We start from the raw sequence: 24,712 nt of genomic DNA on the forward strand, positions 1-24,712 counted from the left end.
GGAGCCTCTCGAGTAAGCCCAGCACGTACTCGACCACTGTGGGATCATCCCCCGTTCCCTGTCAGGATTCTCGCAATATGCGAAGGGGTGACCTCAACGGACCTCCCGTAGACGAGTTCGGCGGGACTAAATCCCATGGCCTCGTGTGGTACCGACCTAAGAGCGAACATTGTGGCTAGCAAACATGCCTCCCAATCTCTTTTTTTCTCATAGTATAGTGCTCGTAGGACTATTTTTAGGACGGAATGCCACGCTTTGACGGAATTACTCTGGGGATTCCGGACGGAGCTGTGTATTATTCGGATGCCATATCTTTCCAAGAACGTTGTGGTGAGTGCGCTGGTAAATACACTACCCTGATCACTTTGGAACTCCGCCAGAAAGCCCACTCGCGAGAACACTGATAGGAGCCCATCAACAATGTTAGTCGAGGTGAGCTCCTTCAAAGGGACCGCCTTGGGGAGCTTCGTGGCGGGGCATATCATGGTCAATATATAACGGCACCCAATTTCGCTATAGGCAGTGGACCCACTGCGTCCACGATCAGACGGTGGAAGGGCTCGGTAATGAGTGGCACCAACGTTAAGGGTGCCTTCTGCTGTTGCTGTGTTTTAACAATTCTTTAGCAGACGTCACATCCACGAAACAGAGTTGGCTATATCGGGGAAGATCTATCACCCTCCTTAAGGACACTGGTCCTGACTTTCCCAGGCTGCTTCTTGTGCGGCGTCCACCGCGGGCAGGAACGCAAGTAACCTGGGCCGCATGAGGCTCACTCTACCTGCGGGCCAACATGGACTACAGCGCATACCGGCAGCGGGAATCGAACCCGTCCACCTTCCCCTATTTACTAACCCACAAGAACGAGTCTCGTTTAGATGGCCGAATTCTTGGGTTCTCGTGGCAGACGTCACCAGAATGCACAAATCTCCCGACATCCTTGATAAATTTCGGCCAATAAAATTTCCTCAGTAGGTGAGTCTTCGTTTTCTTATTGCCAAGATGGCCCGCCCAACCACTCCCGTGACAAAGGTCCAGTATTTTGGCCCGATACCTTTGTGGGACTACAAGTTGGTCATAGTACACTCCCTTCGAGTCTTTGTACTGACGGTACAAGATGCCTGCGCGACGGCGAAAAACCACGTTTTTCTGTGCATGGCCCTCCCCTACCTCACTGTTTGATTCCCGAAGGGTTTCGTCCTCAGTTTGTTCTGACGCGATGGCCTCTGGGCCCACTTTCGACAGTTCCGGCAAGCTGTCCAACCGCAAAGCACCAGAAATTTGGGTTCCTGTTCCTCGCTAACTTCTTTGGGGGGACTGGAACTGTTCTCGTCCTCGCCCGAAACGCCTCCTAAATTTGTTGCGGTCTCTATTTGTTCGAGTGTCTGTGCCTCTTTGTTTTCTGAAACATGGAGCTGCATTTCGATCTCTCTCTAGCCTTGGAACGCGTTAGAGCCTGTACTGTGTATTCTCCAAAGCTCAAACCTCTTTTTTTCAACATTTGCTCTGAATATGATTAGAAAAAAGGTAACCCTACAGCTTTGGCAAACTTTGTGACACGGCGGCTCCTTTTTCTAGCTCTCCGAACGCACCCTTAATGAGTACCCTTGCCATGGGCAGACATACGCTATCCTCTTGTGCTACCTGCTTTGTCCATGCACATTCCCCCATAAACCTGTCCACGGGCAGGCACGAGGGGTGCATTATGTCCAGGGTAGCCGCTGAGTCATGGAGAACGCGGCAGTTTTGGCCATTTATGGTCATGTCTCGTAAGTAAGGCTCTAGCAGCCGCGCGTTGTCGTTGTTCGTTAGCAACGAAAATGCTACTTTTTCCCTGCTGCAACCAATCGCCAAATGCCCTGTTTCGTAGCACCGAAAGCACACCATTGGTTTCTGTGCCTTGAATGCTCCAGCTCAGTTCTTCTGCTCCCCTATTGCCATGCGGCAACCAATCGCCAAACGGCCGGTTTCGTAGCACCGAAAGCGCACATTTGGTTTCTGTGCCTTGAACGCTCTCGCTCGGTTCTTCTTCTGTTCCCCTGTTTCCTTGCGGCAACCAATCGCCAAACGCCGAGTTTCGTGGCACCGAAAGCGCACATTTGGTTTCTGTGCCTTGAACGCCCTAGCTCGGTTCTTCTTCTGTTCCCGTATTTCCTTGCGGCAACCAATCGCCAAACGCCCAGTTTCGTGGCACCAAAAGCGCACATTTGGTTTCTGTGCCTTGAACGCTCTAGCTCGATTCTTCTTCTGTTCCCCTATTTGTTTGCGGCAACCAATCGCCAAACGCCCAGTTTCGCGACAGCAAAAGCACACAACCGGTTTCTGTGCCTTGAACGCTCTAGCTCGGTTCTTCTTCTGTTCCCGTATTTCCTTGCGGCAACCAATCGCCAAACGCCCAGTTTCGTGGTACCATAAGCGCACATTTGGTTTCTGTGCCTTGAACGCTCTAGCTCGGTTCTTCTTCTATTCCCCTATTTCCTTGCGGCACCCAATGGCCAAACGCCGAGTTATAGTATCCGCATAAACTACTATAAACGCCTACTAATTCTTCATTTCTTCTTCAAGTGTTGTATCCTCCTTTTGTCCTTGTTCTCTTGTGCTTCACTTACAGTATGTCGTTCCGTCAGCTGTAATGCGCATTTGCAAAACCAATACGTTTGATAAGACGCAGTGGTTATGATAATTTCACTACACATGTAATAAGCTGGCACATATGGTTCAGATACAGATACCTGTATGCGGACTTGCACGACGTTGATGCGGAGATTAGTATAATTATGACACCCGTAAGGAAGAGGCAGCTGACGGCCGTAAGCTGTTGCGTTCTTTCCGCCAAACTACCCGGCCTGGTAGTGCTGTAAAGATGATGTATAAAAGTGACACGCGGTGACAGGGAAAGTATTATACTTAGCAGCCGACCGTACGTTTTGTAGCTTAGGTCTTCTTTCTTGTGCGTTTGTGATACCCTTATTAATGAGCCATTTCTTGACTATGTTCTTGACTATGTAACCGCGTTTGTGTGGATGCGTAGACGTGTGCTTTTTGTTGTACTTGTAAAATGCAAATAAAATATTTTCAGACTTACTCAATCTTTGGTGTCGTGTGCGTTTATTCCAGTCGAGGCCATCGTGCCACCTGGAAACCGCATTCTGTCAGTAGCCCTACACGAAATGCAACAGTTGGAGCGCGGCGGCACTATTTAACTCAGGGTAACGGCGGCGTAATAAACGAGAAACCGCTCGGGATGCCCTTAAATGTCAGTTCAGAGTGTGCCTTAACTCGATATGACTCAGCGCTACATGTATTCTGCTGCGCCTCGATCGTGCTCCCGCCAGTTTGGTTGCTGTGTGGCAAACGTAGCGCCTACATAAGTATGTAGGCGCTAGGTTTTCTACACAGCAACTAAACTGGCGGGAGCACGATCGAGGCGCAGCAGCCAGAAACCCAGTAAAGCCACAGAACACCTGGTAAAGCGTGCGCAAAACCCCGTTTCCGGATGGATGGATGGATGGAAGGTAGGAGCGTCCCCTTTGAAACGGGGCGATGGCAGTTGCCACCATGCTCAGATTTTTATTTTGCCTTTAATTTTTATTTTTATCTGTGTTGTGTTATTGAATTTCTCGATTTTCTTTAAATACGTCTTCCTACCCTTTTAACCTTATGTCACCTCTCTGCTTTTGAGCCACCAATCCTCCAATCGCCTTTTGCTAATTTCCACCGCACCTTTATTTACATGACTATCATTATCTCTGAACCCTAGGGCCTCAGGAAGGGTGACTGTGGCCGCATCGACATCGGGGTTGATACCATCACATTTTAGTATGAGGTGTTCCATTGTTTCTACATATTTACCACACACAGTACATGTGTCTTCTTCTTCGTTAAATTTCTTTTTATAGCTCCGCGTTCTAAGACATCCTGATCTAGCTTCAAAGAGTAGGGCACTGCCGCTTGAGTTATCATAAAACGCTTCCTTCCTGATCTGCTGTTTCCAGTATCGATATAGTTCTACACTATGCTTCTTTCCCATTGAATTTATCCAATTTTTACCTTCCGCATTTTTAACCTGTCGTTTAATGCTCTGTCCTTTTTCGTCCCCGTGTCTGGCATACTTACTGGTTAGCTTTCTAGTTCTTTTCCGTCATTGTGAGTCAACGCTCTTTCTGTATAGGTATATAAACACCTTAGCTGCCCACCTGTTATCATCCAATTTCCTCAGACGTTTTTCGTATAGGATTTTACTCTGAGCTTCCCGTGCTTCGAATGACGCCCAGCCCATATCTCCCTGTACTGCTTCGTTTGTGGTTTTCCCGTGGGCACCTAGTGCTAACCTTCCCACAGCTCTCTGATTTACCTCTAGTCTCGACTGAACCTCTGCCCTTAAACACAGGACCGCATTCCCGAAAGTAAGCCCCGGCACCATTACTCCCTTCCAAATGCCTCTCAGTACCTCATACCTGTTGTAACCCCACAATGCCTTATGTTTCATTATCCCGGCATCTCTTCGCCCTTTTGCTATTAGAGACTGTTCGTGCTTTTCCGTGTACATCTGCCCTTTGTTTATCCATACCCCGAGATACTTGTATTCGGCCAGTCGGGGTATTTCGTGGCCTTGTATTGTAAGCTCCTGATCAGTTGTATCGTTGAAAAACATCCCACCGGACTTAGCTGCACTAAAACTGAAACCTAAACTGTCTCCTTCGTCCCCACAGTAATTAACCAGAGTTTGCAAATCTTCCTGGCTATCTGCGAACAGTACAATATCGTCCGCATACATTAAACCCGGTAGTCGTTGCTCAACAACATTTTCGCCTAATCTGTACGACAGATTATACCCTAGATTGCTTCGTTGTAACCTTCTTTCCATGCTTATCATATAAAGCATGAACAGCAGCGGTGATAGAGGACAACCTTGCCTTAATCCTTTGTGAACCTCGACAGTTGTCGTACTCTTGATTCCTTCCCATGTTATTTCAACATTATTTTCTCGGTATAGTTCCTGTAGAAAATCAATTACCTCATTACCGATACCTTCAGCTTTTAATATGTTCCACAGGAGTTCCCTGTTCACATTGTCGTATGCACCACTTATGTCCAGGAAGGCTAAATACAGAGGTCTATTTTCCGCCTTAGCTATTTCTATGCACTGGGTAAGCACGAACAGGCTATCATCTAAGCGCCTACCACTTCTGAACCCGTTCTGAAGTTCTCCAAGTATTCTATTACTTTCTACCCATGACTGCATTTTTAATTTCACCGCCTGCATCGCCAGCCTATATATAACTGATGTTATCGTAATTGGTCGGAAAGATTTTATGTTCTTCTTATCACCTTTTCCTTTATAAATCAAATTCATTTTACTCTGTTTCCAGCTGTGCGGAATTTGCTTATTTGTTATGACTGCCTCCAATGCTTTTATCAGCGTTTCCTTGCTTCTTGGGCCAAGTTCATTAATTAACTTGATTGGAATTTCGTCTATTCCCGCGGACGTGCATTTTGGAACATTTGCCTCCGCCTTTTTCCAGTTAAGATTGGTCAATTCTAAGCTGTTTTCTATTATGCTATTCTGTGTTGCTCCCTCACTTGGGGCGATTACCCTATCGTCTTTCCTAAATGACTCTGCTATAACTGAACCAATGTAGTTCACAGCGTCATCTCCCTCTAAACAATTTCCTTCGGCATCGTGAATCTGTTCCTCTTTTCTGTGATTAGCTTTACCCAGCCAGCTTATATGGTTCCAGAATTTTCTTGACCCCCCTTTAGTTGCATCGCGAGCTTCAGCCAGCCAGCGATCAGAGGACTGCTTTATTTTAGCCTGGACGAGGACCTGCACTTGTTGTTTCTTTTGTCGATAATCTTCCCATTTTTGGCCTATTTCCTCTTCAGATAACTGCGCCCTCTTTGCTTCTCTGTGTTCCCGAGATGCCCACCGTCGTTGTTCGATGGCCTCTCTAATTTCCTTATTCCACCAACTTCGTGGCTTCCCCTTTCCTCTCCAGCGGTTTACTCCTTTTACCTCTTTTATTTTTGTACTAATGAGTAGTTATAACTGATTATAATCCCACCTTTCCATGGGATGTTTCATTATTGCTTCCTCTATGCCCGCCGCTATTTGCGCTATTTGCGTGTCATTTAATTTTGCGTACTCTTTTTGGCTTCCCTGTATTTCTCTTTTGAGTAGGGCTCCCAACTGTAGACTAATACGCTTATGATCACTTCCGAGGCTGTACTTCCCCTCTTCGTCTATTTCCATTATTGCTAGCTTGCTATACAATCCCTGCGACTTTAAGCAGTAGTCAATGGTCGTTTGTCTGTTACGGGACTCCCACGTGATTTGTCCCTCACACTTAGTTTCTCTATTTACTATAACTAGGTTGTGTCGTTCACAGAAGTCTAGCATCAACTTCCCATTACAATCTGTGTATCCATCCAGATCCTCGATGTGGCCATTCATGTCACCCAGCAGACAAATATCGGCACCTTCTCCAAACTGCTTTATATCGCCATCGAGACACTTCACTAGATCTTTGTTCTCTTGCCTGTATTTGTCCACTGTCCCTAAATAAACTACTCCTAGCCATGCCTTTTTACCGGCAATTGTACCTGATACCCAGACATGTTCTTTGCAAGTTAACTTTATTCTTTGCCAATTTGTTCCTTGGTGTATGAGCATACCTACTCCTCCTCCCTTCCTCTCCGTTGTTGTCCTATTGCTCCCTTCCCAGACGTAGCCTTCAATAAGCGGCAGGTCTTCTAGATCCCTGAGGTGTGTTTCGCATAGCGCGTATACACCTACTTCTTCGTCCTTTAACTGCTGTTCTATTTCTAACCACCTCGCTCTCTTTCTACCGCCTTGCATGTTTATGTACCTGATCCTGGTGTTAAATTTATTTGTAGTTTTCTTCCTGGACCTCCTAGTGGCCATTTTATTGGCGTCAGCCTCTATTGCACTTTCTACACTATTTCTACCTACCCCTACGCCCTGAGGCGCAGCGGACCCCTTAAAAAAGCTACTGCCCGACCTGCCAGGCGCCAGCCGATCTCGGCTCCTAGCCTTCCATTAAAGTGGATGCCATCTCGTGTAAAGCCTCCGCCAAAGCCTGCTCTATGTACTTCTCTGTTTATGTCTGCCACTTCAAATCCTTTCTCCTGGCTTAGCTTTCTTATTTCATTTCTTATTTCGTTTCCTGTTGTACAGCGCCACCTGTGGTCGCATACTTTAGTTCACGACGCCACCGCTACGCTTATTTCCGTAGCACTGTGGAAGGTACAGTTTCCCTTCTCTAAGTTTGTATCGGTGTTCTGTGGTTGTACGGTGTGTCAGACCCCGAACTGCGCTGCAAGCTTTCGACCTTTGTGCTAACTGTTGAATCATGAGACCGTTGTCCAGAAAAAAGAAAGTGTTGCTTGTCATGAAAATGATGACGTTGCTGCTAATGCTGAAAAGAAGGCGGCGTCGGTACCAGCGGCAACCGCAACGATGGTGGGTTCGGCCCGTGCTTGCAGCACGCAAGCAAGAAGGGCTTTACTACACAGCAGTAAGTGACTTTGTTCTTTTTCCCTGTGAAACAAACAAGCCAGGCAATTAGCTGCTTGACACCGAAGTCGTTGCTACAATGTCGGTCGGAATGATGGAAAATCGGTCCGTGATAGGCTCAGCGCGATACAATTGTGTAATCTTGTTTTTTAGAGGAAATTTGGACGAGTGCTAAGTGTAAACAACGTAACATTGTTCAGTAATCTTTGCTGGCACTTCCGGTAATCCGAAGGGGCTAACGGGGCATCGAGGACGGAACCCGGACTGGTCCGTAGGTTGCGGACTCGCCGAGCCCTAGGGGTGCTGGGGCTATCAACTGTCCTCTCTCGCCGATTCCGGCACGCCCCAGACATCGTGAAAGGTCTTGTGTAGTGACTTTTAAGTGCCGCACGAGAGTGAAGGAGTTGAGACTTTAGAAATATGTCACCAAAACATTGTGGGACATACTTGTATGGCGTACTTAATGACATACTGGCTGTACAGAGACGTTAAACCTCATTATTATCTTTTACATAAAACATGTTGACCTTCTACACTCAGATAAGTTTTGGGTACCAGCCTGGAAAACCTGTTCAGAGCAAATTTTTTTTCCTTTGACAGATGCGCCGTATGCGTGAAGGCGACCACGCCTTCTTCTTCAAGTTTTACCGTATGACGCCTCAGATGTTTGATACATTGCTGACATTTGCTGTAACAGACCTAACTTGTCAGAACTTCATAAGAGAACCCTTGGAGCCGGCTGAACGGCTGGAAATAGCATTAAGGTACGTATGTATTCAGTTCTTCGTGTGTAGTGCTTTCACTAGCGGGCAGTGCCTGTGTTGTGCTATCAATTAGCGTTCTACAAATGGAGACCTTGTGGGACTAGTTTCCTACTTACTAATGAGCTGTTTGCTGCGCAAAACTGGGCATATGAGGCAATGAAACTTGGGTATAAGTCTTTCTGTGTTGTCTTTTCGTTTTCCTTTTTCAGTTACGCGTTGCATAGCACCTAATTTAGTTCTCGCAACTTTTCCTGTACTGAGCTTATAACACCTTCAAGCTATTATGACAAGCAGTGCTAGATGAGGCCGGTCTAACTTGGGAATTATTGCTCGAACTTGCTTGCCTTGGCATTACAAGTAAAAAAAAGGACCCACCAGAACGGCATAGAATGTGGAAGATTAAGATACATGTGTAAAAAGACATTAAAATGTGGTATCAACTTTTCAAGAAAATATTACTCAACTAGCCGTACCATATTAGTCTATACTATGCACTTTTACGAGAGCACCTTTATTCTATGTTCACGAAAGAAAGTGGCACCTAAAGATTGTAATGGTAGCAGCACTTCAAAAAAGAAACATTCTTAAGTATTGTGGTAATAAATAGAACTAAATATTCAAAAAAACATGTTTTATGATGTTGTTTCTCTGTGTTACAGTTACCTGGCATCAGGCCAAGATATCTGTAGTGTCGCACTTGCATATCGTGTTGGCATTGAAACTGCACGAATGTGCATGCACGTCACATGTCGATCTCTCTGGGCACGACTGAAGGATAACTATATGAAGGTAAGCGAACGCTTTCATAATGCGTCTGAGATGAGCTGTTTGTTGTGTGCTTCACCAAAACATGGGCAGAATATTTTTATGTTTCCCGGGATTTTTAAATGTCGCCTGGTGTAGATAACATAATTCTAGTGCTTGAGCTGGATGAGAGGCGGACGTTATTTGCATGAGAAGTCCAAATTGGCTATTCAACTTCTTAGTTAATTAATTTACACCACATATTGCAAATTACGAATTGTCTCTGGTGAGTTCGGAAGGTGTGTCCACTTGAAATTAATTTTCAGAATGAGACCAGTCGAGAGATATGTCCCATCAAACTCGCCGTAAGATTGCACTCTTCCGCGCAAAAGTAACTGAAACTCCTATGTATTTCGTCCCACACTTGGGAAATAATTTCTCGAAACTGGTGTCATCAGAGTGATTAACTTAAAAACGATATGTCTTAAAATCACCAGCACATTTCATAAATTGCAATATGTGCCGTAAAGTTAGGAAGTTAACTTATAAGTTTTTCTTAATAAGTTGAATATGTGTTTTCATGCTAGTAAAGTCTGCCTCTTCGAATAATCCAGCTCAAGGACAAGAATTCTGCTATCTTCCACAGACAATTTTCAAAAATTCCGGAACACTTAAAATGATCACCCCGTACACATACTCAGCTATGCACCGCAATGTGCGTCGCTACACATGACTACATTTCCGCGAAGCCCGTTGTTAGGATCGGCCGGCAGGGGTACTGCTGCAGGTGCGTCGACCAATCCGGGGTGGTGGCGCCCTTCAGAGAACCAGCGAGGACAGCGCTAACCAACCGTGAACTTCCTTTGAAGAACTTGACTACGGCGGCGTTCATCCTCCAAGCGCCTCGTTCGGAGAACAGGAGAAAGACAGCTCTGGAATGTAGAGGCGCCGGATGGGTTTGGGCGTGACCACCTGACTACGGGGACGCAGGACAATGGATAACACGACGGCCGCGCTGCAAAGGTCATCTGCCTTCGGAGGGGGCACTGAAACTTGTGTGTAAACCGTCCCGCGGAGAGGCGGCTGGTCTACGGTGACGTCGAACGATGACGTCGAACGGAGTGCTTATAAGCAGCGATTGTCGGCTGCTAGAGTGTGCTCGTTGTCGTGCTCGAAATGTGCTCGTGAGCTGTGTGCTCGTTTGCTGTATGCTTCTTCTTGCGGGCTCCATTTGGGAGTCACGCTAGACTATGTAAATGTATCCCATGTTCAAATGTTAATATGTAAATCAACCCTGCTCGCCTAAGTCCTGTCGTCCCAAGTTCCTCCGATCGTCCTACAAGCCCGACTTCAAATCTTACAAATGGTGGCAGCGGCGAGATCGTCCGACAATTCCTACAACTGGTAACAACGATGGGATCGTCCGACGAATCTAATACCGTGCACATAGCCTCTAATTAAAAGCTTCGATTCGTAGTAGATTTTGCTGGCTACACTGTGATCCATTGAATTGGAAGCATTGCGCCTTACCAGAGCATAAACTCCCCTTTGTCGTGAAACCCCTGCCCCGTAAACTATTGCGGGTGACTGTTCTGTCGAGAAATGATGCAGATGTTGTTCGAGGGGTGCAAGTATGACAGTGAACCTTTTTCTAGACGACATTGGCTCCTGCAGCCTCATTCTCTGCCCCGTAAAACTTTTAATTGGCGACTATCCAGTGCGGAACCATATATCTTTATTATGTCAGTATTTATCTTCATTGCCTTTCCTCTCTTCATAGTGCTCACTGGCACAATTTGTTACTTTAGCTTTGTTGATAAAAAAACTGCGAATTGCGAATTCACTGCCCTTGCATCCACTGAGTGGCTTGTAAGAGTGAGTACGACTGTCACCACCATGCTTTTTCATGAATGGTAACTTAGAAAAGTGCTCACATTAATTTTTTTGCTTTAGCCCCTGCACAAAAAAGTTCTCGAAACTGTTTCTTCTGAATACGACTTGTAAGCAACTTTGCCGTATTCCCCTCAAATCATTCCCATGTATCATTCGAACTTTTAAGATCATATTTCAAAACAGCATCCCATATTTGCAGACATCAAATCAGCTACTGTGTGGTGTAGTGGAGCACTGATGACTCTGTGCAACTCTTTTAGGTACACAGCAGAGCTGAGTGGGAGAAGATAGCCCAGGGCTTTTCGATGCGGTGGCAGTTCCCGAACTGCCTAGGTGCTGTGGACGGCAAACACGTTGCCATTGTTAGCCCTCCTGACTCTGGCAGCGTCTACTTCAACTACAAGGTAGCATTACCTTTGTTTACTTGCATTTGAGCAGACGAGCACATTACTCAGATCACCTGGTAATATTGGTATTTGCACGGGTGGAGAGGCATGTTGAAATACTCAGTGTCAAAGCAGAACAAATGACTCATAAATTTCATTTATTAAAAAGTAATGGTTCATCAGAATCCTGAGGTAATGTTAAGCTTTTGGCCTTATTTTCTATTTTATTCCCCAAATTTTATTATATTTACATCATACCCATAGCGCCTCATGGCATTATAGCGGGGGGGGGGGGGGGGGAAGAGAACAAACATTACAAAGCATACAGGGTGGTAGCAAGCACGAACAGCAAGAACAAAAAAAAACGAATCATATGCATATAACAGTGGCAAAGAACATCTACACAATCAATCAAGAAAGGTGAACATATTCTAGTGCTTTATTAAATATGTATACAGCAGTAAATGTACAAAAGCTTGCTATATACCAATGGCTATAAACACAAAGAAATCACAAGATATAATCTCATATATACAGTAGGGATCACGGGGAGCAGCACGACTGCTCGATGCCTCAGAATTATTTGACAAGTGCAAAAAAGATTTTAAAAAAGTGCGAAAAGATGTTAGCTGTGAGAGCTTAACAAGTTACTTCTCTATAATTGATTCTTGGCATCAGGTGACTAAGGACGTTTAACATTTCAAGTGCTTGTATTAGTGCTACTGTCAGAGACCATTTATCAACTGTGATTACTTTCAAGCCACTCAACAAACTTGCCATTACTTTGCACATGTCATAACCGTTTACTGACATGCAGACAACAATCACAAAGACAGGAGAATGGATGCACTTGGTGTGAGCTGTTTTTACTTCCTCGGTCATCCATTAAGATGAAATTTTACACAAACTGTTCTACTGGGATTCTAGGCTTCACAATATGGGCAGCTGCTTTTGCACTTCAATGAGATATACCGATATTGTGCTTATTCAGACTGGTGCAGCTGTCACAATTATTGCACTTGTATTGATTGTGTGCTTTGTGCTCATAATTGCAGGGCATCCTAATGACTGTGGTCGACAGTGACTGCAAGTACACCCTCATCGATGTGGGAGCCGAGGGTCGCCTCAGTGATGGTGGCACATTCAAAAATTCAGAGTTTGGACGTGCCCTCACTCAAGGAGACTTGGATATCCCATCACTGAGCTGGCTTCCTGGCTCTGCAACAAATGCACCATATACCTTCGTAGGCGACGAGGCTTTTCAGCTGAGAGAGGATTTTCTTCGTCCTTATCCAGCCAGGCAGCTTGATGACGAAAGACGGGTCTTCAAATATAGGCTAAGCCGAGCAAGGTATGTGGCATTCAGTCCCTCATGTCACTATTACATGTAGCAGGCAAAGTAAGCAACATACAAGACCGATTATCTTAGTTTGGGGAGACCACCCTTGCAGTTATTGCAGTAATAAATTCTAAAAATTATGCAAGGTTTTTTTGCATTCCACTGTATTCATTATAATTTTGCAGGATTTGAGAGACAGTAGAAAGATAACTGAAACTTGCGCTAGTTGGCACAATTTTATCATCCACAATTGTCCAGAAGCAAGCAAACTTTACGGTCCTGCCGCTTCATGTCGCGGTCGAATGCCACCATCCACTCTGTGAAAATAGCTCGGGTCATCCATGACTTGTTGTTCGCCTTGTACTGCACAGGTAGGCTATGGGATCCATTGAAACAGCGCGGCTTGGCACTTTTTCCAAGGACTAATGGCGGACGCTTGTCAGAGCCATCCATGTTTGTGCAAAGCAGCACCGTCACACGTTTTTTGCTGTGTTTGCTGCAGTGACAGCGCTGCCCCTTGAAGTCGAGCGTCCTGGCCGGCAACATCTCGTAGAATAGCCCGGTCTCATCGGCGTTGTAGATGTCTGCCGGCGCGAAGTTGCTTAAAATGCCGGCCACGTTGCTCACCTTCCAAGCAGTTGCTCCCAAGCCGTAAGCGGAAGAATCGCAACTAAGTCCGAGTGGCTTTGTGACGTCTTAGAAGGCTAATACTTCTCTGTTGAGAATCATTTACTTAGTTGTTTCGAAGGCCTTTTTGCACTGTTGCGTCCATTCAAACTTGTGATCTTTTTGAAGAAGCTGATAAAGAGGGGCTACCACAATTGCCAAATTCCGCAAAAACTTGCCGTAGAAGTTTAGAAGACCCAAGTAAGCCCTCAACTCTGTGATGTTGCTGGGCTCTGGGGCATCTCGTACTGCTTTTATCTTTTCAGCGGTGGGATCGATGCCCTCTTTCAAAACCTTGTGGCCTAGGTAGACTACTGAATCACAAAAAACTTGCATTTTCCCTCTTTGGATGAAGTTGAGAGTATGACGGAAGCCCGTCTGGTCGGGATGATGCATACTTAAAAGGAAGAGGTCTGGACACCGACCAAAAATGGTTTAAAAGAGTTATTTACGTTTCGGCTCCCCCACGGGAGCCTTGTTCACAATGAAAGAAGCGGCAGAGCTGGCGCCCCTTTTTATGTGCGTCTCAAAACATGATTAAGGCACCTGGCATACATGGGCGGCAGATTGCCTTCGTTGCGATTAAGAGTGTGCGCCGTGGTTTGGATGATTAGGGACTCAAGATAAAGACGCGAAGAATGATTTCGCTCCTTGGCAATCACACGAGATTTCTCCCAGTTAATCTTATGTGATGTGGCTGCGCAGTGTTCGGCCAAGGCATTTGATGCAACGTGTCGTTTCTGGACGTCATTCATGTGTTGCTTAAGTCTTGTTTTGAAGTTGCCGGTTTCACCGACGTAGACGTACCGACAATCCGCACACGGAATGACATACACCACGCCTGGGAACTTGTCCTTTTCCAAAGGGTCTTTCACATGCACGAGCTCGTGTCTAAGTTTCCGGGAGGGCACGTGCGCAGCCTGCACGTCATATGACCGCAGGACGCGTGCAAGAGTCTCGCTTATGCCGGGGACATACGGAATCGAAGCCCGTCTTTTAGGGGGTCCAGACTGCGTGGGTGCTGTGCGAGTGTGAACAAGGCTCCCGTGGGGGAGCCGAAACGTAAATAACTCTTTTAAACCATTTTTGGTCGGTGTCCAGACCTCTTCCTTTTAAGTATGCATCATCCCGACCAGACGGGCTTCCGTCATACTCTCAACTTCATCCATTTGCGACAGGCGTACGGTCAGCAAGTGATCACTGAAATTCGCCGGTTCGTCTCACTGACTACGCGCATTCTGGCATTCAACGGGCATCTGACGTTCAACCTTGCCTGCAAGTCCCAGGGTTTGATCCCGCGCTCGCTACGTCTTCACAGACCCGTGTCGACGAGATTTGGACTAAGCGTGGTTTCCAAGGCAGAACGGCATCTGTTGCAAGCGAGGATCATGGACTGCAGGGACCAAGTACGAAGACTTAGGAATGATGCTTTCTTTTCTCGGCGGCGTCTCGAGGATCACTGCCCAGAAGAGATGGCGCGCATACAATTGCATGCAAATTTTCAAGCCAATCTTCGCGCTCGGAAAGATGAGCAATGCCACGACAGGAAATTCGAAAGGCTGAAGCAGTGCCGCACAGCACGTCCACCAAGTGCCCTCAAAAACTCTGTGTACAACTTGTCCTCATACCAGCCTGACGGCTACGAAATGGCAGTTCTAAGTCTTGGTCTCAACTTCAACACGGGACCTGCAACGGACACGAAGAAAGTAATATGCGCCGCTGAGCGCGCTGTCAACTTGGTCGACCAATCCCGCCGTGACGAGGCTCGCACACGCGTTGTAAACGTATTGTCGAAGTTGCACGCCCAACCCACCGTGGACACCTTGTGCAAGCAAGAACGTGATGCCGTCAAGAGGTTGCAGGAGAACCGGGATATTGTCGTACTTCCCGCCGACAAGGGGAACGCTACTGTCCTTCTAGACAAGAGCAAATACATCGAAAAAATGTGCTTGCTATTGAGTGACGTTCACACGTACGCCAGCGTCGCAAGAGACCCGACACCCAAGCTTCAGAGGGATCTGCAGAAACTGCTCGCCGACGTCTTCCGTATGGTGCCGCCTCAGCACAAGCATTTGTACTACAGACTGATTTGCCACAATGGATCTGCCCCAGCAATATACGGCCTACCGAAAGTGCACAAGCCCGATGTTCCCCTGCGCCCCATTGTGGACTTCACACGTTCGCCGCTCCACAAGCTGTCAAATTTTCTTCACAGAATCATTTCGCCACTCGTTGGAAAACGTGCCACGCACATACGCAACACGTACGACTTCATTGAAAAGGTTAAAGGGACAAGCGTCCACCCCGATGAAGTCTTAGTTTCTTTTGACGTGGTCTCACTGTTTACAAGCGTACCAATAGACATGGCCGTGGAAGTTTGCGTCGCCGCCCTTGACGAAGACCCGACGTTGCCTGACAGATCCCCCATCGATGTGCCTGACCTAGGTAGGCTACTAAAATTTTGCCTATCAAATACGTATTTCACGTTCCAGAAGAAATTTTATCGCCAAGTACACGGAGCAGCAATGGGTGCGTCGATTTCGGTCACAGTAGCCAACCTAACAATGGAGGCTATCGAAGCTCAAGCGTTGTCGTCGTTTACACCGGCACCTAAAGTCTTCCTCAGATATGTCGACGACTGTTTCAGCATTTTGCAAAGGAAGAACCTTGACCCTTTCACGGCTCACCTAAACAATATACAAGCAGCAATCAAGTTCACCGTTGAAGTGGAATCTGAAGGGCAACTGCCGTTTCTGGACACCCTTGTGCAGCGAGATGGGCCAAACCTGTTATTCAAGGTGTTTAGGAAGCACACTCACACGGGCCGCTACCTAAACTACAGATCGGTGCACCCTGCTTCGCAAAAGAGGTCTGTTGTCGGCTCTCTTCTTCGTCGGGCAAAAAACGTGTGCACAACAGCCGAAGACCACATGGCGGACAATGCACTTGTGCGGAGGGAATTAATGGCTTGTGGATACCCTGAGTACGTCATTGACTCAGTAGGGCGCCAGCTGGCTCGCACAGCACCCACGCAGTCTGGACCCCCTAAAAGACGGGCTTCGATTCCGTATGTCCCCGGCATAAGCGAGACTCTTGCACGCGTCCTGCGGTCATATGACGTGCAGGCTGCGCACGTGCCCTCCCGGAAACTTAGACACGAGCTCGTGCATGTGAAAGACCCTTTGGAAAAGGACAAGTTCCCAGGCGTGGTGTATGTCATTCCGTGTGCGGATTGTCGGTACGTCTACGTAGGTGAAACCGGCAACTTCAAAACAAGACTTAAGCAACACATGAATGACGTCCAGAAACGACACGTTGCATCAAATGCCTTGGCCGAACACTGCGCAGCCACATCACATAAGATTAACTGGGAGAAATCTCGTGTGATTGCCAAGGAGCGAAATCATTCTTCGCGTCTTTATCTTGAGTCCCTAATCATCCAAACCACGGCGCACACTCTTAATCGCAACGAAGGCAATCTGCCGCCCATGTATGCCAGGTGCCTTAATCATGTTTTGAGACGCACATAAAAAGGGGCGCCAGCTCTGCCGCTTCTTTCATTGTGAACAAGGCTCCCGTGGGGGAGCCGAAACGTAAATAACTCTTTTAAACCATTTTTGGTCGGTGTCCAGACCTCTTCCTTTTAAGTATTTTCCCTCTTTCAGCGTTATGTTGTGCTCGCGAAGTCTCTTGAGAACTCTTGTGGTAGTTGTGTAGCAATCTTCTGCGCTGTTACCCATGATGATGACGTCGTCTATATAGCACCCAACGTTGGGAATTCCTTGTAGAATTTGATCCATCATGGCCTGAAATATAGCTGGTGCGCGCGCTATTCCAAATGGAAGCTTTTGAATTTTGTACAAACCTTGATGTATATTTATCGTGAGCAGTGGCTTACACTCTTAGGCAAAGTTACACCCTTTGGCTTGCCCCTTCTGCCACACAACAATAATCGTTATCTGCCTTGATGCGTTTCCTTTCTTTAACGCTGCGAGCCCGGAACTTTCCAGTAACGAACGGCACGCGCGTTATCAGAAGGGGCACTCCAAACGGTGTAAACTGTTCTGTGCTGATAACGCGCGTGTCGTTCGTTACTGGAAAGTACCGGGCTCGCAGCGTTAAAGAAAGGAAACGCATCAAGGCAGATAACGATTATTGTTGTGTGGCAGAAGGGGCAAGCCAAAGGGTGTAACTTTGCCTAAGAGTGTAGAATCTTGACTAAGAGGCACTTGCTGGTACGCAGAGGACAAATCCAGCACACAACCTGCCTTACCACCGGCTAGCATCAAGTTTAACTCCTCAGGAAGCGGGAGCGAGTAACAATCGGTCTTTAGCACTTGACTGATTGTTACTTTGTAGTCACTGCAAATTCTGATTCCGCCACCACGCTTCGAAACCGGCAAAATGGGAGTCACCCACTTGCTGGTGGTAACTTTTCTTAAGACGCCTTGACTTTCTAGCTTCCGAAGTTCTTCGCTGACTACTTCTTTAGTAGCCGAAGGCATAGACCTGGCTTTGCAAAACACAGGCGTACAATTTGGTTCTATAGATATTTTGTCTTCGAAATTCGAAACTACTCCCGATGTAGTGCGGAAAACTTCCGGAAATATTTCGCGCAGGGAATTGACACCAGCGTTTTCTGTGACACCACTGACGGTTTTCCAGTCAAGTTGCAACTTTTCTGCCAATCCTGGCCTAGAAGTGTAGGCATAGCCTTACCTTGGTTCTCTACTATATGCAATGGAAGCTCAGTTATGCAGCCATTATGCTCAACGGTTACGGTCGCCTCGCAGCTTTACAGGCTCACCTGTATACGTTTTCAAAACTGACCTTGCTGGCTTGCATTCAGTCCGCGGAAACCATTGTTTGAAAACACTTTCAGGCATCAAAGTGACAGCTGCACCCGTATCCAAAAGCATAGAAACTGGCTTCCCTTCAATCTGCACGGAAACTTTGTAGCCTCGCTTTCCATCTCTTGCGCATAGTAACACGTGAAATGTCTCGGAATCATCCGCTTCTTCGTCCATTGCTTCAGCATAGTTCACTGGACGACCTTTTCGCTCTCGGCAGATCGTTTGCAGGTGCCCAGTCTTTGCACATGAACGGCACTTCGCGTTGCGGTACCAGCAACTGTCTGAATTGTGCCCTTTCCCGCAGCGATAACAGACGGTCTGCTTGTGCCCCCCTTTCTTTTACGCCCCAACGAGGGAAACGAGGGAAAGCAGAAACGAAAGCCAGGCGGCTTTCGTTTCTGCTTTCCCTCGTTTACCACATTTACGTCAGTCGAGCGTTCAGCCTGGCAATGCAGCTCCTTTGTTTGCCTTGCAGCAAGTTCTTTTTCGAGCGCAATATTTCGTGCCTTTTCAAAGGTCAAGTCTTCTGTTGCGAACAATATCCTTTGAGTCTCTTGGTCGTGTAATCCTACCACTAGTCGATACCTCAAGGCATCATTCAGAAATGCCTTGAACTCTCAATTACGCTCCAGACGTTTAAGCTCCGTCATGAAGTCTTTGAAGCATTCTCCTTCCTGCTGCGTGTGCTTGTTGAACTTGCAACGCTCCGCTATTACTGAATACTCGGGGCTGAAGTGTTGTTCTAGTACACTATTTCCGAGAAGGTCTTGTCAGTAGGACTGTCAGGAACTAAATTTTTCTTCAGCTCTCTGTACACTGTGCTGCCTACTACGTTCTAGAACAACCTCTACTTCTTTGTCTCCTGAACCTCGTTAAGTGCCACAAAATTTTCAAACCTCTCGAAATACGACTTCATATCGTCGCTTCTTGGGCTAAACTCTGGCATGCTTCCGAAACGTTGCGAAGCTACAGGGATTGCCATTTTTAAACGCTTGCCTTCTGATGGTGGCCCAGCCGTCCGTTGCGCCGCAACAGCTGCGCCAGTGCTTGGTTCAGAATCATAGCATCATCCCATCTATGTCGCCAGTTCTGTCGTGGCCAAAGAAAGACTACGACGCAGCAAGCCATGGCAGGAACGAATGTGCTTTATTCGAGAGCACCTCTGCTTCTATAGCATTGACAGTCCTACGTCATAGGCATGAGCTGAACTGATAACTGATACCAGAATGGTGAAACTACAATCACGGGATTTCTTCACGTGAATCAGTTCTCTTTTGCCAATAACAATTGTTTCGGTTTCGATTCTGACCACAAAAATTTCGTTGAAGCGAAAACGCTCCTCAAAAATCACTCATTGTGCAGAGAAACTTAGGGCATTAGTTTCTATGAGATACGGACGGGGAATTAAGAATGATTCGTTGTAGCGGTATTCGTTGTGGCGGGATTCAACTGTATTTGTATTCTTTAAAATTGGCATTCAAGGTGTTTCACTTTTCCCCCAGGCGCTGTGCAGAGAACGCATTTGGGATAAAGGCGGCCAGATGGAGAATTCTGCTACGTACCATCCACTCGAAACCGAAGAATGTGGACTTCGTTATCAAGGCTGTTTGTATTCTGCACAATTTTCTCACCGTCCACAACCCACAGTCACACAAGTTCACCGATACAGAGGACAGCTTTGGTAACCTCGTCGCAGGACAGTGGCGACAAGGTGTCCAACAAGCATCAGAACCCCACTTCTTCCCGATAAAGGCAACACATTGCAGGAACTACCTAGGTAATGCGGCAGCTGCCAGGAACCTTTTCGCAGCATACTTTTGTAGCAGTGCTGGGGAGGTTCCTTGGCAATGGAATCTCCCTGGGGTGTCCAAAGAAGTAGCTGTCAAGCGGCTACGGGAGCAGCCACATCAAACAATTAGTGATGGTGAGCTATGAAAGTTACAAGGCCAAAGCTTCATGTCACAGTTTATGGGTTCACAGTAAAGAAATCTATTCGTTCCAGTTACATCACACCTGCAGGCTCTGTTGTCTTAAGCTTTAAAAAAAAGCTAGTGCCCCTTCACTTGTCTTGTCACGTAACAACAATGCTTCTGTGTGTTGCGTACACTTCCTTTAACGCTGGGCATCTAGTACTTCCAGGTCATGAACAACATGTGCATTATCAATGTAACGTTGCAATCTTGATGGGAGTATGCAAGCAGGATAGACTGATTGTCTGGGGATAATATTTGCCCCAAAGGTTGTACATATCTTTAGAGTGACAGAAATAACTCGGGAATCTATTACAAAGATTAGAACAGAAATTAAACATTTGTATGGATCCACTTAGACATGGCGATGTTGATGTAATCCTGAAAAGCATGTTTTATCCTCTAAGCAAATGGTATGGTGATAAACATGAGCAGGTGTATGCATATCTCCAGTACACTGCTAAGAATGTATAACTGATGTCCAATCATTTTCCTACTACAGTATCCTCACGTCACTCTTGCCTTTGTTCTGAAAATCGCTGCCACAGTGCATCATCGCTAAATGAGAATCATCATCATCATCAGCCATTTTTTATGTCCACTACAGGACGAACCCCTCTCTCGGCATCCTTAATTACTCCGGTCATGTGCTAGCTGATTTCAGGCTTTGTATTCACATTTCCTAACATCATCACACCCCTAATTTTCCGTCATCCTTGACTGTGTTCCCCTGGCACCCACTCTGTAACTTTCATAGACTGCTGGCTGTATGTCCTGCACATTGCATAGCCTGCCCAGCTCCATTTCTTCCTTTAATGTCAACTCGTATAGCGACCCCACCGCCTGCCTTCCTCTTAACATTAGACCTAACTTTTCGTTCCATCACTCGTTGTACGGTCCTTCACATCAACTCACGCTTGCTTATTAACCTCCAAGTTTGTATCCCATGTATTAGTACCACTAGTATTCAATGTTTTCACACTTTTGTTTCATTGGTAGCAGTAACCTGACAGTCATGATTTCGTAATGCCTGCCATATGGGCCTTACGGCATTTTATATTCTTCTGTAACTTTCCATGATCAGGTTCCCTTGTGAGTAATGGCATATATAAACATATTCTTGCAAACATTCTAGAAGCTCACTGCCAATCATGAAATGGAAATGACTTCTTATTCTGTTTCTATAGTTAAAGGAACTACCTGTCATGGTGGTGGAGTGGCTTTTGCGTTGCTCTGCTAAGCCCAAGTGCGTGAGATTGCCTCTCGGCTGCAAAATGCAAAACCGGTGCACTATGCACTGGGTGGCCAATAAGGAACCCCAGGTGCTCAGAATTAACCTGGAGCCTAGGCATAGCATAGGCAATTCGTTTTGAGAGAGCTATGCTTAAATTCAATAAGCGGTCGCACCTGACATCAAAGCTCCTGCTTTCAGTGGCCTTTCATTTTGCATTGACTCTAAATGGCTGGACAAGGTATACTTATTTTAGAACCTGTGATCAATTATGGTGAATTATTTGTTTTGTTACTTATATGCAGGAAAGCCAGTATATACATGCAGAAACATTGCTTATTGTCCTTCAACACAATCGCCTCCCACGGTTCTTCACTTTTAAGAATGCTTATATAAATATCCCACACTTTGGGCTGTGTCTGTACAACATATCCGCTTCACAGTGAGAGGAATATTTAACTGAGGAAAATCAGCGAAGGTAGCCTGAAGCAACAGTCCGCTAGCCTGCTATCTGTTAAGGGGGAACGAGATGTGCGCACGCCAGAAAATGCATTGAAAACTTCTGTTAAAATTCTACTTGCTCTTAGCATGGCTGTCAATGCTTAAATGTAATTCTAGCGTTGGAGAAACATTGGTTAATCCTTCTTTCGTAGGAATCACTCATAACATGAAAGTGAAACATGTCTTACGACATTTGCCCATCAACTTCACTGCCTTTCTGCTGCACTTAACAGCATTGTTAATTGGCGCTATTCAAGGTGAAGCAGTAGGCGGCAATCGAACGTTAAAGGGAATCCATGCGACGAAACTGCGTTGTTACCGCAGACAGTATGAGCACAACGCTGAGAGAATATCAAAATAGTGCTATATCCTGGGGTGCTAGAAAACGAGCCTTGTCTTTTCAAGACATTTCCGTGATGCTCGTACATGCTAGAATTCTTGGTGAAGCCCAGTAAAACATTTTTCATGTCAAGAAAAGTGCAACAGACCCTTCATCACTCTGAGTATTTCTTTATTAACTGCAGCAACTCAATCTGGAAGTCGAGTTGCCGTTCTTCCGGCACTTTCCTCAAGAATTTTGCTATATTGAGGGCCATGTGATAATACTCGTCCTCTAAAGGGCAAGCCTGTAGGGTTTTGGACAGTTCGCCCATTTCATTCACAAGAGCGTCTTCACTTGGCTTTCTCTTCTTTTTTTTTGAGTCTTTGGCTAGCAGTTCGCTGCTGACTTGGGGTAGCCGCTCCTGGTGCTGCTGACATCAAGACTGGTGCCGTATACAACGTCGAAGCTGATGTCAGAGATGACGTCGAGGCTGGCGAGACCTGTGACACTGACACCAAGCCTGACAGATCAGAAATATCTCATTGTGCATCCAAGTCTTGGTCTTCGAACTGGGCAATGCCCATTAAAAATTTTTCTGCACTACTGTGCTGCTGGCTCGCATTGAGTGGCTCACTTGTGTCCAGCTGCTGGCTCACCTCTCTTGGGCTTGCAGGCACTACATAATTGCCTGAAGTGCTGCACATAAGAAAAAGTGCATGTTTTCTATGTTGTGACGTTTTGTAACATTGCAATAAAACAAAGTGAAACCATTTCAGTGTTTTTCTTGCTCTTCATTATTGTTATAGCCTCGCACACTGTAAAGCTGTTATGAACAATACTAGCACTTTCATAATGTTAAAGTTGTCATTCACTTCTGTGATCCGTATTGCCATGCATTGTGCAAAAGTGAGAAATGCAAAAGAAAAATATAAGTAAAGGTGCATCAAAATATTTTCGCTCATGTCAGTGTATCTGTAAATGGATGGATGGATGCAGAACTTTAATAAGGTCCTGAGGTACGCGACTCAGCGCGCTGCGGGCCGCTCCCACGTTGGGACAGTCAGGCCTTGCCCGACCGCCGCATCGTGGGCCCTCTGGACAGCCCATAGTTGCGCCCCGGCATCGGGGCTCTTGATAGCGGAGAGCCACTTGTCTTCATTGATTCGTTCTGTGCCTCGTAACGAGGGGCAACGCCAGAGCATATGGTCTAGGCTAGCGATGTCATTGCAGTGCCTGCAAGAACTAGTGGCATAGGTGTCGGGATAAATTTTGTGAAATAAAGCCGGGTTGGGATATGAGTGTATCTGTAAAAGAAAATATATATATTCCTTGTAAAGTGTCTAATCGCAGTAAAAATGCCATACTAGAAGTAACTTATATAAGTCAGCAATTTGGCAAGCATACATGAATGGCAAGCATAATTTAAGGTAATGACTACGATTGAAGCGGCACCACATGCTATAACATGGAGATGTGAAAAACCTTGCCATTAGTTGTTCACAAGTGGAATTGCACTGTGATAACTCCGAAAACTATATAGTTAACAGCCTAGGCATGTGGTATTTACAATGAAAGCCACCTGTATATTGCAGCTTGCTTGCATAAACGCTGAAGTGCCAACTTTCCCCCTCATTTTGTTTACTTCGGTGAGCAGGCATGAGTATCAGCATAGACAAAAAGAGGGATGTAGCAACGCCGAGCACAAGCCCCTCCCCACCACTCCCCTACCCTGATTAATTGCCGGACCCTGTTCCCCTCGTAATTCCTGGCTGCACCACTGGTGCATTACCAAGCACAGGATGACCCCCCTTACTTTGTACGCGCCTCCAGCGCAAAAACCACTTATTGCAGACTGAAATTTGTTACATTTAAATGCCCATTACTATCGTTCATAGCAGTAGGCTTAGCCAAGTATATCTCGAAATTATTAACCGGTAAGAGGCTTACTATGTCGCTCTACGATGAGGTTAATTGCCCTTTCGGAAGAAACAAGCACCTCATCTCACTGACATAGGCGTAATCAAGGTGGGTTTCCTTTTGCCAGCAAAATAGTCGCAACAACAATAATGTCAAGCTTACGGTCTCGTCACCATGGTGTCTTTTAAAAACAGCAACAGCTCAAAAAAGGGCCATGCAGTGTCGACAGACTCGACATCGTCGGCGCCGGCGCCGCTCTTTTGTGCCTTCATGCGGCCGTTGAAAATGCGGCGAAACTTGTCACGCAGCGATTTCCACCGCTTTTGGACCAACTCCAGTCCCACTGCACAGAGAAATGCAAGACTGCTTAGTAAACGATTATACACGTGGAAGCTGCAAAATCTCGTGCTTACCTTGGATGTTGACATCAGGCAGGACGGAGGCCGTCATTTCGTTCCACAGTGCCGCTTTGAGGTTGCAGTCCTTGTGTTGTTTATGCGAGGCCATCCATAATGGTTGCCGACGTTGAACTTCGGCGATCAAAGTTTCATTGTTAATGCATCCGTCACGGCTGAAGCTTTCCGCACCT

General features: G+C 46.3%; 1 protein-coding gene across 2 annotated transcripts; it reads left to right on the plus strand.

Annotated features, from left to right (window-relative positions):
• The first annotated feature begins 7,268 nt into the window (after nt 1–7,268).
• On the plus strand, nt 7,269–22,976 carry LOC126520783 (uncharacterized). Of its 2 annotated transcripts, none has more exons than XM_050169563.2 (7): nt 7,269–7,538; nt 8,138–8,301; nt 8,961–9,090; nt 11,199–11,342; nt 12,380–12,675; nt 19,685–20,106; nt 22,587–22,976. In XM_050169563.2, exons 1-7 carry the CDS (start codon nt 7,374–7,376, stop codon nt 22,595–22,597), a joined length of 1,332 nt encoding a protein of 443 aa, XP_050025520.2. In that variant the 5' UTR covers nt 7,269–7,373; the 3' UTR covers nt 22,598–22,976. The 2 variants fall into 2 exon arrangements, with proteins under 2 accessions (XP_050025520.2, XP_054921638.1); XM_055065663.1 differs by having other exon boundaries at nt 19,685–19,959.
• The last annotated feature ends 1,736 nt before the right edge of the window (nt 22,977–24,712 follow it).

This window comes from Dermacentor andersoni, chromosome 3 (genome assembly GCF_023375885.2).
Source record: "Dermacentor andersoni chromosome 3, qqDerAnde1_hic_scaffold, whole genome shotgun sequence".
Classification (NCBI taxonomy): domain Eukaryota; kingdom Metazoa; phylum Arthropoda; class Arachnida; order Ixodida; family Ixodidae; genus Dermacentor; species Dermacentor andersoni.